Source organism: Periophthalmus magnuspinnatus, chromosome 9 (assembly GCF_009829125.3).
Source record: "Periophthalmus magnuspinnatus isolate fPerMag1 chromosome 9, fPerMag1.2.pri, whole genome shotgun sequence".
Lineage (NCBI taxonomy): Eukaryota > Metazoa > Chordata > Actinopteri > Gobiiformes > Gobiidae > Periophthalmus > Periophthalmus magnuspinnatus.
The window spans coordinates 27,840,011-27,854,232 of record NC_047134.1 but is presented as its reverse complement, the minus strand read 5'-3'; the positions used below and the strand labels follow the sequence as shown (position 1 = coordinate 27,854,232).

The 14,222-nt window shown below is 37.8% G+C and overlaps 1 protein-coding gene across 2 annotated transcripts in view; it reads right to left on the bottom strand.

The window, feature by feature from the left end:
• The window catches only part of trim36 (tripartite motif containing 36), a 40,981-nt gene extending 36,925 nt beyond the window's left edge, over positions 1–4,056 (bottom strand). For both annotated transcript variants that reach the window (XM_055224345.1, XM_055224346.1), the window contains exon 1: positions 3,968–4,056. In XM_055224345.1, coding sequence (XP_055080320.1) covers positions 3,968–4,030 — 63 coding nt within the window. In that variant the 5' untranslated portion in view covers positions 4,031–4,056. The remainder of the gene's footprint in view (positions 1–3,967) is intronic.
• Positions 4,057–14,222: the final 10,166 nt, after the last annotated feature.

Here is a 14,222-nt window from a genome sequence, read left to right as displayed (position 1 = left end):
TTTTTAGTCAAAAACATATACAAATACCTCCATTCGCCACTGGAATTTTAAGTGCTTGGGGACATCACACAGGACTGCCCTGATAAAAGCCAGGTGTTCCTAGTTACAAACACCTGGCTGCAGGGGCGGAGTTTGAAGTCTGGATACCTGTTAGACCAATCACACTGCTCCTTATACCTCCAGGCCCTGCTCCTCCTCCCCCCTCGCTCTCCCCCGTTAGCCTTCTGAGTACTGCCCAGTTTGTCAGCTCTACTTGAAATGTAGTTGTGGGCGGAGTTCACTAGGTGTTTAGTCCCACTTTAACTTTAACTTACAGAAGAGAGATGCATTGTACCAAATTATATACTAGTGCTCATTTCCTCATGCAGTCCCTGGGATGACGTCACAACAGTATAGTCTTGCATATAGATCTTTTTTATATATATATATATGTACATAAAACATATATATATCTTTAGTTGTGAATGTTGGGTATAGTCAGATAATGGACCTTTCCAGATGTCTATAAATCTAATTATTTTAAATTTGATTATTTCATATGAAGAAAGTTACATTATATAGGCCAAGGACAATCTGTACAGGAATAGTAACCATCTCGCTGTATGAGTGATCATTAGGCCTACATACTAGAAGATGAAAACAAATAGGTCAAATTAGCATGTCCACAAACATAGACCAATATTGTAGTTTAATATGGTGCATTGTTTCTGCACATTCAGGCCTTTATCTTTTTCTGAAAAGCCTTTGTTTTAGATGTGTGTTGTGCATTGTCCTAAAAGTGACCTAGAGATGTGCCCACTGAGAGTAAATTTATGCATTTGGTCTCATTTAGGATTCTAGATGTTAGATGCAAATCACTACACAAAAGAATCCCATGTAGGTCTACTAATGCATTGGATTTACAGTATATAACAGCTTTCAAGACACCCAAAGAGCTTTACACTAAGGACACTGGTAGTAGTAAATTAATACTGTAGTCACAGTTTTTGAATGGGTGCAATTAGCAAGTAGCAAAGACAGCAATTTTTGAAATACCACCATTTCCTCCATACAACAAAATATCCTTAATCTGCATAAAAACTGCTAACCCTGTATAAACATGTTCTGAAAGTTTGTCAGTTTATATATCAGTCTTTTTGTTAATTTACTTTTGTGGTGGTGATCAGTGGGCACATTTTTATTTTACATTTTTATATAGCACTTTTCCACCTTCACTGCACATCAAGGACTTACCCATTCACACACACATTTTTACACCAGTGTACACAGACACTGGGGGCAAGGTTGGGCTAAGTGTCTTGCCCAAGGACACAACAACAGTTCATATGTGCAAGCTGGAACCGCCAACCTGTGAACTTTGAACAGAATCCTTTAACACAAACTGCAAATCTAATTTCAGTGCTTGTCAGAAAGATCACAATTAGATATTTTCCCAAAGTTGTTCAGTCATCGGCTTCTCCAACCACCACCAAATGTGTGAAGTGTCTTGCTTAAGGACACAACAGTTTTGCACCAGAGCCACTGTTAAAACACTATGGCACCTGTAATTCCCAGCGGTCTCCCCTCCCGTCCAAGTAGTGGCCCAACCCTGCTTAGCTTCAGAGATCAGACGAAACTGGACTGGCTCTGTGTTTAAAGCTTCTCAAAGTACTTTTCAAAAATCCATTCGTTTAGTCATTCACTCACGTCAAAAATGCATTTCCCACCACCAAGCACGCAAATACTGACAAATATTCAACGCCAACAGCAAGCATTAAACCGGGAACTCTAGGGCCTTTCCATTTGTTGTTATGTCCTTGGGCTATACACGTCACTTGCTAATCCTATGTATGTAGATGGTGTGTGAGAGACCGGATGGGCAGTCAGTGCAGATTGGCCGCCTGACGCCTCATGAATAATGCCCCCTATAGGCAGAAATGAGCGAACACTTCATACCGGTGCCTTGTCACTGCCCACAGCTGCTGCACATAATACACAGCAGATTTCAGCTTGCAGTATGGGATCAAACCACTGAAGCTGCTAATTCAACTTTTCCACATTCACATTTGTTTACTATTAATAGAACAAGGACCCAGTGCCCCAGAGCTGCGCTGTCCTGACACACAAAGGAGCACAGGCAGATAACACTATGGGATATTATTCTTTACCAACAGAGTAGAAACTTCAAAGTGGAGCAGTGGAATGTACTGGGGTAACACTGGACTAAAACATCAACAAAACTGAAAGAAACACAGAGATTTTTACAGATTGGAGATAAAGACATGTTTTCTGTGTCGTTTTTTGCAGATGTAATTTGAAGTGTGAAGGGTTGAGACAATATAATAAAGTCAAATGTTACTGATCTGACTCGTAACAGCAAACATCTGCACCTCCATCCTCCATTCTCAAAAAAATAAGTAAAACAGAAAATATTAAAATAAAATAAAATAAAATAAAATAAAATAAAATAAAATAAAATAAAATAAAATAAAATAAAATAAAATAAAATAAAATAAAATAAAATAAAATAAAATAAAATAAAATAAAATAAAATAAAATAAAATAAAATAAAATAAAAATAATGCTGAATGGTTTAACTACATCACCTTTTCCCAGTTAGTTATTTTATGCTAAGTCAAAGCAAATAATTTAGATCTCAATATGATCAAATCAAAATACACTAATTTAAGTTTAAGCAAGCAGGTGAATAGGAAAAAATCTTAAATTTAGAGATATCATTTTGAAACGTCTTCTGTAGTTCACTCACATAAATGCAAGAAGAACATGTATTACAAGTTTTTCATCATGTAATGTTTTAATATAAAAATAAGGCATTTTATGTGTAAAAATAGACAGAATTGACCATATTTGGGACATTCAAAACAGAAACACGGTAACATATTAAATACTAAAATACATGGTGAGGGGATTTTGGATTTCTTATTTAGTATTTGAGCAAACTAGATCTGACTGAAAATGTACCTAAAAATTCTAATTTATTTTTTTGGAGTTAAAACTTTAATAAAAAAGACTTGGTATTAGATGTAAAAAAAATAATAATAATAATAAAATAAAACTAAAATTCTTCTGTACATTTAGTCAAAATAAGAATGTAAAGTTTGGTGTGTGTAGGTGCTGCTTTAAGGGGTGCTCCTTATGTCTCTATGGGGAAATGCATTTTGAGAAAACAGCCTCTGAAGTCACAATGTGTCATGTAACTCTATGGAGGCAGGTTGATTACGTTAAATATTAAAACATCTTTCAGTGCAGAGTGGATAATTGTGTTGTTTCCACGTGAAAGCTAGTTGCTAAGAGACAAAACTGACCAAAAACAAGAGTTTTGCCTGTAGTGTCTCCCCTTAACGACATTTAATTGGAGACGTTGCCCAAATATAGACTAAGAACAGGTCAATATTTCAGTGCATCTCCAGATCTCTATCTAATGTTATATATACACACACATTCTTGGCAGGAGCAGTGCATGAGAATTCTGCATGCTAAATGTGAACATTTATAAAAATCCAAAGAGAAAGACCCCATCACAGCTTAACACCACAAAAGCTGTCGGTTTAATCCCCACTACTGGCATTGCATACTGCCATTGTATCCTTGGGCAAGACATACATCCACTTTACCTCTATGGTGGTGTGCTGAACTTAATTAGTCACTATTCAGTCTATTCAAATGCAGTCTTGTAAAAAAAATAGGACTCAAAGATATGGCTTTTTAAAATACTAGTGAATATTTTACTAGTGAAAAACGAGATTAACAGAAAAAACATGATTCTGGTATAAAATGCATTGGTTTTGGTCCAGCGTTACAGTGCTATTAATAGCTATAGAATGATGTAACTGCGTGCTTTCCTTCTATGTAATGATGTGTGATGTTGAGCGTATGCAGTGAGAGCTTTCAGGCCGCTGCCCGTGGCTCACTGACAGGCAGAGCACCGCTGTCATGACCGTAATAAATCAACCACTCTGCCACTCACCTCTCCGCGCTCAATCCGCTCCACGATGCTGGCAAACTCCGTCATATCCTCCGAGTCCGACATGGCTACAGATGATGCAACAGTGCAGCAGATAAGCGATAAAAGATAATGATTGTAAATATATATAGGCTAAATGGGGGTGGAGATGGGTTTACAAACGAGCGCTGCGGGTTTAAAGCAACAACACTAGATTCACTGGAGGGATGACATCGCCTTTTCTGCCTCCTCTCTTTGGATTGGCTCCGGCCAGAAGCGAGAAGCCAGTTTTATTTTAGTTGGCATCATCTTGGAGGCAAAACCACGCCTACATCTCCTCAGCACCGTATCTCCGTAGGTCTCCGTCTCCACGCCGCCGTTACGCACAGACGTTGTCCGTTCAAATAGCCGGGTTAGTGCGAGATAGTCAGCTCCAGAGACACAGATCTAACCGTATTCCTAATCTAAACACAATAACCTTAACTATTTCCTAACCATGCCCCTGTTACTAAACTCTTCAGCGTGAATGGTGCTAGATAGTCGTCTCCGGAGGGACAGATCTGACCATGTTCCTGACCTTAACCAAACACTAACGTTGCACTAGCCAATTCTCTAACCAAAACCATGTATTTAACGCCCTCTATCACATCCCTGTCACTTAACTCCTCCTTTGAACAACCAGTTACAACAAAGTGTCCCTTCGAAGCATACTATCTCCCTCCGTCCCACCCTTTACGCACGGCGGTCATCGATCAACTCGCGTGCCGCTGATCACTCCCGTACTGTGCCCTCCCGTCACCAGAAATACTCATCTCTGTCTAAAGGATTAACGACGGCACACAGGGGGAGGGAGGGGGTCTTAAATCAGTTAGTGTTGGATGTTTACGCATGGCTGGCACCGCTCACGTGTGTGCGTAATGACCCGTGTTTTTAGCTACTCTCCATTCTTTAGTTGTTGGGTCCCTGTTAGCTTCCATAAAGTGGTTGCTAGTCTTCCTGGGGTCCCTTAAATGTATATCCTTAAATTACAGTTAAAATTGGATATATTGCACAATTAAAAAGAACCAAAAAAAATCTGTTTATTATGATTATTATTTTTTAAGATGGCCTATTACTTAGATACTCACAGATTTGAAAGCCTACACTTTAATACACTTACATGTAGTGACCCAAATATCCAAATACCAGCCGTTTTTTTTTTTGTGTGTGTTTTTTTTTTAGATTTAGGGGGAGTGCTCTTGTTGTTTCCAAGGTAACCACGTTGTAGTCACGTTCACATTTTCATAGACAGTGGGTTGGCTGTTGCTGAGCCAGATTAGGAGATGGTAACGGGACTAACGCCAGATTAAGTTGTTGCTTTGTTTCTTTTTCTTTTTTTCTTTTTTGCTCCATCCGCGTCACCAGATGGCCTCGTGGCTGTACACGTGGATAGGGGAAACGGCCACGCGCGCGGTTGTGAAATCAATAGGAAATCAAAAATCATTCATAAGATTCAATTGCTGGGTTTCAGGTGACATCATAACACTCTATGGGCCAATAATTTTTAATAGAGATGGGGGCAGCTAAAATTAATATTGTTGAGATGCACTTTCTTGGGTCTCTAGACTCAATAATCAATAATAGAAGCGATCAGATTCAACATTTGTGCATTTGAGACAGTTTTTCCTATTGATTACATTGTACTTTGACATGAAATATCCAAAGGCTAAATATACAAATGTTGAATCTGATCATTTGTCTTAGTGTCTTGAACCGAGAAATCACTGTATTACAACACAAATCTTTAATTATGTTCATTTTAGCTGTCCTTAAATAATATTGCCCTATAGAATGTTGTGATGCCATCTGAAACCCACCACTGAAACTGTACTTCATAATTTGACTTATAAATATGGTTTGCGTTGGAGCTAACAGGCAGAGATGGGTCGATAGGGAAAATGGCCACACAGCTGGATGTAAAATTAATAGGCGATCTCGTCTTTAGCTCATAATAGAGTTCATTGCATCCTAAAATCATTCACACAAGTCAATAGGTCCACTTCATAATAGAACTTGTAAATCATGGTTGATAATGGTTCCTAATGGCTCAGATTTACTGTGATTTATATAGGTATAAATTTGTATTCAATGTCCATAGGCTATATGGTCACGAACATCAATATTAAACGGTAAATGGTCCAATTTTTATATAGCGCTTTTCACACTTCGAGGCCCTCAAAGCGTTTTACATCATGGAACCACTCACCCATTCACACACATATTCATACGTCAGTGTACACAGATACTGGGGACGGAGGGGCTTAAGCGCCTTGCCCAAGGACACAACGACAGCATTCAACTGTGGGAGGACAGACCCAGTAATTACAGAGATAGTCACCATAAACCAGGTGCACAAATCTGTAATCTGACAGTTAAACAGCAAATTCCACCTTCTGACCAATTTTAAACTTTTAGATTGTTGTGACATCACGTGAACTCAACCTAAGTGTAAAAAATCACGATAAAAGTTGCAAAACCAAAACATTCCGACAGCAAGACTTTTGAAACTTGGACTACAGTGCGTCAATAAGACTCCAGAATGCACTGACCCAGAGCGGCGGCCATGTCCCAGTGAACGTGTTGTTGTGTAATGCAGGAGCAGCACTTGACTTGTCCATAAAAGGCCCATAACTGCACCACACAATTCTCCTCTTTACTGAACAATCAATACACTCCATTGATGAATGTGTTGCACCAAGTAGAACAGATATAAGTAAGAGAGTGCTAGAGTGTGATAAGCAAATAAATGAGTGCGCTCAAAGGACACATGTCAGTTCAGTCACAAGATGGAAGTTGTAAACGAGGTCACGGCAACAGAATCTGCAGAAATCTCCAGTATTTATTATAAAACATTTTAGTTTGGTTTAGCAGGGAGTGGACGCTTAGCAACACTGTCAATCAAACCTGTTCCTAAAACTAGCAGGAGCGACCTCGGGGAAAGAAAGTGTCTAATTTGTCTCTTATTAATGTTCATATCTTGATTTATGGACACAACAGTGAAATAGTAACACCAGGATCATGTAGAGCGGGTTAATACGGACATTTTAAGACCATAAAGATGAGCGTGACAGCAGCAGTTACGGAGAGAGAGGTGACAGTTTTTCAATAGAAAGGGATTTGGAGCCAGAATCGATGGAGCTGGAAGTGCGCCCATGATCACTTCCTATTTGGAACATAGCAGCTAGAAGGTTAGCTATGTCCATTTATATATACAGTCTATATGCTACACAGGTAAAGTGACATGTAAAATCCCAGAAAAGGCAGTTTTTCAGGTTTAGTTAAAAAACAAAAAACAAAAATTACACTCAAAAATGCCCTGCTTTGGAGAATCTACCAAATGTTTTAGTCACACGTTTTCATTTCAGGCTGAATAAAATAAAAATGTTTCAATCTCAATGGGATTATACTGTGTAAACCAAACCCAAATGTTTTGAAAATTGTAGTTTATCTTGTTGTAGAGATGTTTATGCCACTTTTGGTGCCAACATGAGTGTTCTGGGCAGCTTTCTGTTTGATCTTGTGCCTGGCGTACTCCCCCACCCCCCAAAGCTTTTAATTATGTGTTAGTCACTGACCTGGCAACGTGCAGGAAAAAATAACTATTCCAAGCAGAAGGCTCATCGAGGAAAACTGGGATAGAATATGAACTAAATCTTTATTATAAAAAAAATACTGATTAACCAAATGTGTGAACCAGACGATACTACAAATAAACCAAGATAGAAAAATACATCAGATAAAGAAATGTGTTTCATATTGATGCTACATAAAAGATGTGTTCAAATATGCAATATGTACCTTTTATGGAGGTGGAGGGTCCATCACTTGCTTGTCACTATGGAGATGCTTCTGCTTTGCCTTGAATATTCCACAGTATGGCATTAAACATATCTTGTCTCCACCTACGCATCACTTGTCTTATTAGAAGAAAACGCAAAGTTGATTTTAAAAAAGGCGACATTATGATTTTTTCTTACTCCAAATTCTGATTTCAAGTAATTTCACTCACAAAATAAATCTGATGGAGAGCTTGTGATATTGGCTTTTGTCATCAGAGCTATAATACTCCCTACAATAGAAGCAGTGGAGTGAACAACACTATGTCTTGAGGGTTCATGCTTCCTTGTGCTTGGTCCTGTACTGATGGTAAATAAACTTATCCTGCTTTTAAACTCCAGAGTCTGCCTCTTCTCTTCAGGTCTCGGGTTACTAGAATTTATTCTACAACAATATCACAATCAAAATTACACAAAACAAGATCAATATTCTGATTTCAAGTCACTTTTATCGGTGTGTTTACCCTCTAAAGTTGAGTCCTGTGATGACAAAGCAAAACAATGCCTTTCTCTGGCCTCTGCCCCCGCACTATCTCCTCCTGAGCGCTGTGGAGTGAAGCATTTCAGGCCGGCGTCTGTGTGAATTAGCGCGGTTTGTGGAGATCATTATCGACTCCACATGAGAGGAAAGAGGATTCTGAGAAAACAACTGCACCACACAGCATTTTTATAATGTGTGCACTGGTCATAGATGGATGGGAGGTTATTAGACAATATTAAAAGGTGCACTATGTAACATTACATTGCCTGGAACGTTACACTGTAGCATTCATCTGGTCTGTTTCTATGGAGACAAGCGGATCATGCCACCGGTCTGATTACCAGTTACCAGTCTGATTCCGGTACAGGTAAGATCTGCGGGGAGGCAGAAGAAGATATGTTTTTCAAGGAATTGTTAGATTCATAATTTAATGCTATACTGAGGAACAATATCATCAGGATGTGTTTTTTCTGGGCCTTTTATGGTAAAAACTCACATTTTTATATAGGACTTTTCCACCACTCTCCCGTTCACACACACGTTCATACACCAGTGTACACAGACACTGGGGGTGAAGGGGAGGGGGGCTTAAGTGTCTTGCCCAAGGACACAACAGCAGCGTTCATCCGTGCTCTCTAGGATCGCATCATCAACCGTAGGATCTGTGGACTAACACTCTACCACCTGAGCTTCTGGCCTCCCTTATCCTCATTTCCATTATCCATTTCCTATTTTACATACAATAAAATGGTTTGTTACGTTATACAGTATGTGTCCTTCATCTGTAAAGATTTAAGGCACATTACAGAAAAGTGCCAAGTCCACATTAGCCTATAGTGTGTGTGTGTGTGTGTGTGTGTGTGTGTGTGTGCTATACTATATTCTGTAGTAAGCTCAACACAACATGTCCATCCATTAGAGACCTGCTAATCTAATTCTCATTGATCCGGACAGTGCACCATAGAGACACTGTACCTCCAATGACAAAAAATCAGTCAAGAACAAATGGTGTGCACTGCATTCACTGGGCTTTTAAAGATGCACTACGTAACTTTTCTGGTGCACGGTCCGCAATTTGCTTGTATCCATGGATATGTTATCGTTTTGTCTAAATTTTCCGCAGTATGGCAGTAAAATCAAGCATCAAGTATTACGTTTTTGTGGTTAAAGACACATTGAAAAACATGACATGACAAACCCTTCCCCAGAGAAGTTAGTGCTCCTTTTACATCGGGCTATAGGAGTAAAAAATGTAGAAAAAATAGGAAAAAATTGGTCTTTGGACTGAAATTATTATTTAAGTTAATCTGCAAACAAGCAATATACTTATAACTTATTTATTTGTATTTTTTTTGTTGTTTAAAAGGCAACTGACTGTAGATTAAACAAGTGAAACAACCCTTTTTTTCCTTTTTTTTTTTTGCATATCTTCTCTTCAGTGGTCCATATTATCACATATTAAACTTTATTTCCATTGAGCGAAGCAGGTGATGCCACGTTACAGGTCAGATCTGTGGAGAAACAACCCCTGTTCACACTAAGAATGAACGTTTTGCAAGGTATTTTTGAGCAATAATCACCTAATTGAATAAATGCAAGATAGATAAGCAAGTACCATACTGCTGAATATAATAATATCTTCATAGAGACTCAAGCGACAGACATGACTTCATCAGAAAAGTTACATAATACAGCGTTAAAAAGAACACGTGGACTCAACCAAAACAAGGTTACGGGACACTTGGAGGCACCGACAGTTTATGTTTAATAATAAATGTGTTCTATGATTTATTCAGTGAGCCTTCTTTCTTGCTTCTCTCCTTTCTGCTCTAGTCAACCTGCTCCGATTTCAATCCAGACTGAAGAGGAGGACTGGGAAAGCTTCATTTAAGATGAGATAAGGACAAATCTACACATCCAGAAGCAGTGAAAAAATGTAGTGAGAAACGTTGTTAACAAACTGCTATTATGGTTAGAATTCCTATGTGGCCTTGTTGTAACCAGGGTGTGGCTTATTATTATTAATACAAGGCCTTATAATTGTGCCATCACATATCAACAAATTCCAAGTAATGCAAGTTTCAAACCAAAGGAGATATTATTAGATTATTATTATTATTAGATGTACCATTTCCTATTTACTAGCATTTACGGTAATTGAATCACTCCTGTTTACTTTTTAATTCTGTTCATCTGGCAGTTTTACCTGGTTATATATGATGCTGATATTGGTCTGTTCAAAAATGCAAAGATGTAACAGGTGGCAGTAGCTCAGTTGGTATTTGTATTTGTAGTATTGAGTATTTGTCGTTTTATCTGAAGGTTGGCAGTTCAAATCATGCTTTCCATATAAACATCATTGGTAGAGCGGTTAGATCCACTGACCCACAGATTGGTGGTGTGATTCCAGTTCCTACAGATGAATGCTGTTGCTGTGTCCTTGTACAAGACACTTAATACACCTCTCTCCTGGTGTCTGCGTACACTGGTGTGTGAATGTGTGTGTGAATGTGTGAGCGGTTCCTTGATGTAAAGCGCTTTGAAGGTGGAAGAGTACTATATAACAATGTGACCATTTGCCATTTATTAGATGGTAATTGTCCTCTGCATTTGACCCATTCATCAGTATTACTTTGGACTAGTCTCAGTATTCTCTAAATAAATTAATTAATACATTAATTTAATAAAAATAAAAAAATAATGAAAAAAATAATAAAAAATATTATTATTATTATTATTATTATTATTATTATTATTATTATTATTATTATGTTTTGCTGTGTACCCCCAGTAAAAGTATTAGGATGATTATGAAGTGTAATGTGATTCGTCCATTGATTAATACTGTACAGTTTGTAAAGGTAAGAAAGCAGAATATGTCAGATGCCCCGGACGACAGTTGTATAGCTTGTTGTAACTCGACTCCCTGTGGGACTTTGCTCGTGTGCGCTGTTTCTTTATGTCCTTTGTGTTCTGAAAATACCGCATCAATACAATCTGCTGTTCAAAGGGAATACTGAGGGTTCATATCTCACAGGTCACTTCTGACGAAGACTGCACGATATGAGGAAAACATGTGATATTCGATCGCTTTGTTTTGTATTTTCTGATTACAATATTAGAGCAATATTTTTATGTAGCTTATTTTTTGGCACAAAATATTAAGTTAAATTGAAACAAAAGATGTGCATGTCTTCATTTATTAGTCAAAGTGTGTCAAAAAACTTAACCTAGACTAAACCAAGTCCAACCAAAGTCTAATGTAGGACTTGATAAGGAAAATCATGAAAATTTGACATTTCTGTTAAACGGAGAACTTTGTATAGCTGTGATCCCTAGACCACAAAGTACTTCATACATGTACTGTTATTGGTAAAGTTCTGACCTGTAACATGGTGTGATAGTGTGATCCCCATGGAGATAAGACAAGTGTAATGCCATATGTGGAACATTCAAGGCAAAGTGATAGCATTTCCGTAGAGACAAGCTGGTGGACCCTCCCCTAGAAAGGTTACATAGCTTGAAACTAAAAGATGGGAGGAAAAACATCTCAACTCTAAAGGTTCACTAATTTGGCCACAGATGGAGAAAGAAACTCAAAAGTTTCTGTAACAGATCATTTCCCCATGTTTCGTCCTAATACAGATATACTGTGTAAGCAGATCAAAATATGTCTACTGTGTACTGTCTGCATCTAATTTTAAGAATGATGTGGGAGAACCTGTAAGTGCATGGTAGCATGCTAGTTGTTGTTAGCTGCACCATCACGGTAAATTTCCGCACTGATTCTTTGCAGTGAACAATTAGGATGCTCTGAACTGCACTGTAAACAGTTTAAAATGAACTAGCTCAGTTTTTCAGTATTGTAAGACAGTAAATATCAGGTACAGTGCCATTGGTTTTAAATGTGCCAGTCTCAGACTACACTGCAGACAAAGTGTGAATTACAACAAAAATATATATGTAATGTATATAGATTAGTTTCTTTCAATCTCACATCAATAATTTACTAGTACAGGTGCGGTGATGACAAACTCAGCCTTATGATCTTATATTGTATTGTATAGCTTGACTGTTGTGCTGTGTGTTTGCTTTGTTGTTTTTTTCCCCTCTCCCTTTCTGTCATTGCTGTTTTTCTGATATTGTGTTGAGGACCCCCTTGCAAATGAGATGTTACATCTCAAAGGGCAATCCTACTGAATAAATACTAAAGACCAAGTGAAACAGAAAAGCTAATCAAAGAAGATAAATATTGAGAATTTCAGTCATTTTGAACTCAGCAGAAAATAGATTGAAACAAAAGTCAAAATAGATATTGTTTATTTACATTTTGCAAAATACAGGCTTATTTTTGAGCAATGATCGAGCATTTTTCAGAAATACGAGCAGTAAAAAGCCCCTGGTAAAAGAAACAGTAACAGTGTAGAGTTTGTCTGCAAAGCCCACCTTAGGGTCCTGTTGTATAATGTTAATCCTTAAGTCACACTGCAAAAAAGGAACATCTAATGATTTAAATTCAAAATTATTCATCTTGATTTGAGAATTGTTGACTAGTTAAGATGGTGGAGTGTGTGTCACCAGCCTGTGTCCATGGATATGTTGTTGCTTTGCCTGGAATGTTCCACAGTATCCTTCGCAGCAAGAATGCATGTTTTTCAAGGTATTTTGCTATTCAATAAAAACACCTACAATTAAACATATGCAAGATAGATAGAAGTAAAAGTATTTCACAGAAGTGTTGTTAGATCAGTTAAAGGCCATACTGTGGAAGTCTTGCCAAAGCAGGAAGCATCTCCATGGGGATAAGCAGGTCAGGACATGGTAAAATGCCTTGAAACATGTGACCTTACACTGGAAATAGACAACTAGATACGTTTAATGCTATACTGTGAAACATTCCAAGCAAATAACTGACATTTGGCTGACCCCCCCATCAAAAAAGTTACATAGTGCACCTTTAATAGTTTGAATTTAAAAAGGGGGTAGTATTTGACTTGTAAATGTTACGTGTTAGCAGTTAGTACCCCATAGATCACCATGTTACCTTTTATTGTTTTGAAAATGCTATATTCACAGAAAACAACATATTGACATGTTTTATTAGTTTTAGTTTCATTTTAGATGGTCTGAGTCTCCCCTTGCTTTGCTCCATGTGCTAAGTCACTCCCTCTTCAGAGCGCTATCACAACAAAATCGGTGTTCATTCCACTAATGAAACTACTGCACATCGCACCAGGTTTGTCAAGTTGTTGTGTACAGTTTTATATCGTTTTTGTATATTTATGGAGAATTGTCGTGTGGGAGCATGGGTGACGTAGGTTGTGGGATAATCTTACAGTTAACTATAAGGAGGATATGAATAGGGCTCAAGAGAGATCACTAAATTACTCAAACATGCATGGCTGACATCTAAAACTTCTTCAAGCATGTTGTTGATGGGGAACAATGTTATAAAAAATATATATATTTTCATAATACCCCCTCTTAAACTTGCACAGACATCCCTTTTTTGCAGTGTCCAGCCAGTGTTGTATATTTTGTAGTTTTAAAAGCAGCTTCAAATGTGAAAAAAATGTTGCAAAATTAAGCCCGGCAAAATCCAACAACTTAATTTTGTCTGTGGCACATGGAGTAATTTTGAAAAGTGACGATTTCCTCAACAAGGCAGCGAAACATGTTCATAACTTCATATCATATTGCTTAACCCAGCGTTGCTTTTAGCCGGAGCGTAATGCGTTCTCCTAAGTCACTAAAGTGCAACTGGAGACTTCCTGATACTGCCGTGAGGAGGTGGTCTTCACACACTGCAAAAAATACAATCTACATGAGGGAAAATGACTTGTATTTGCTGTATTAATCTTGTCTTGAGTAGTATTAGAATTAGTGAAGTAGTTAAGATTATTTAATAAAAGAGCTCGGGATT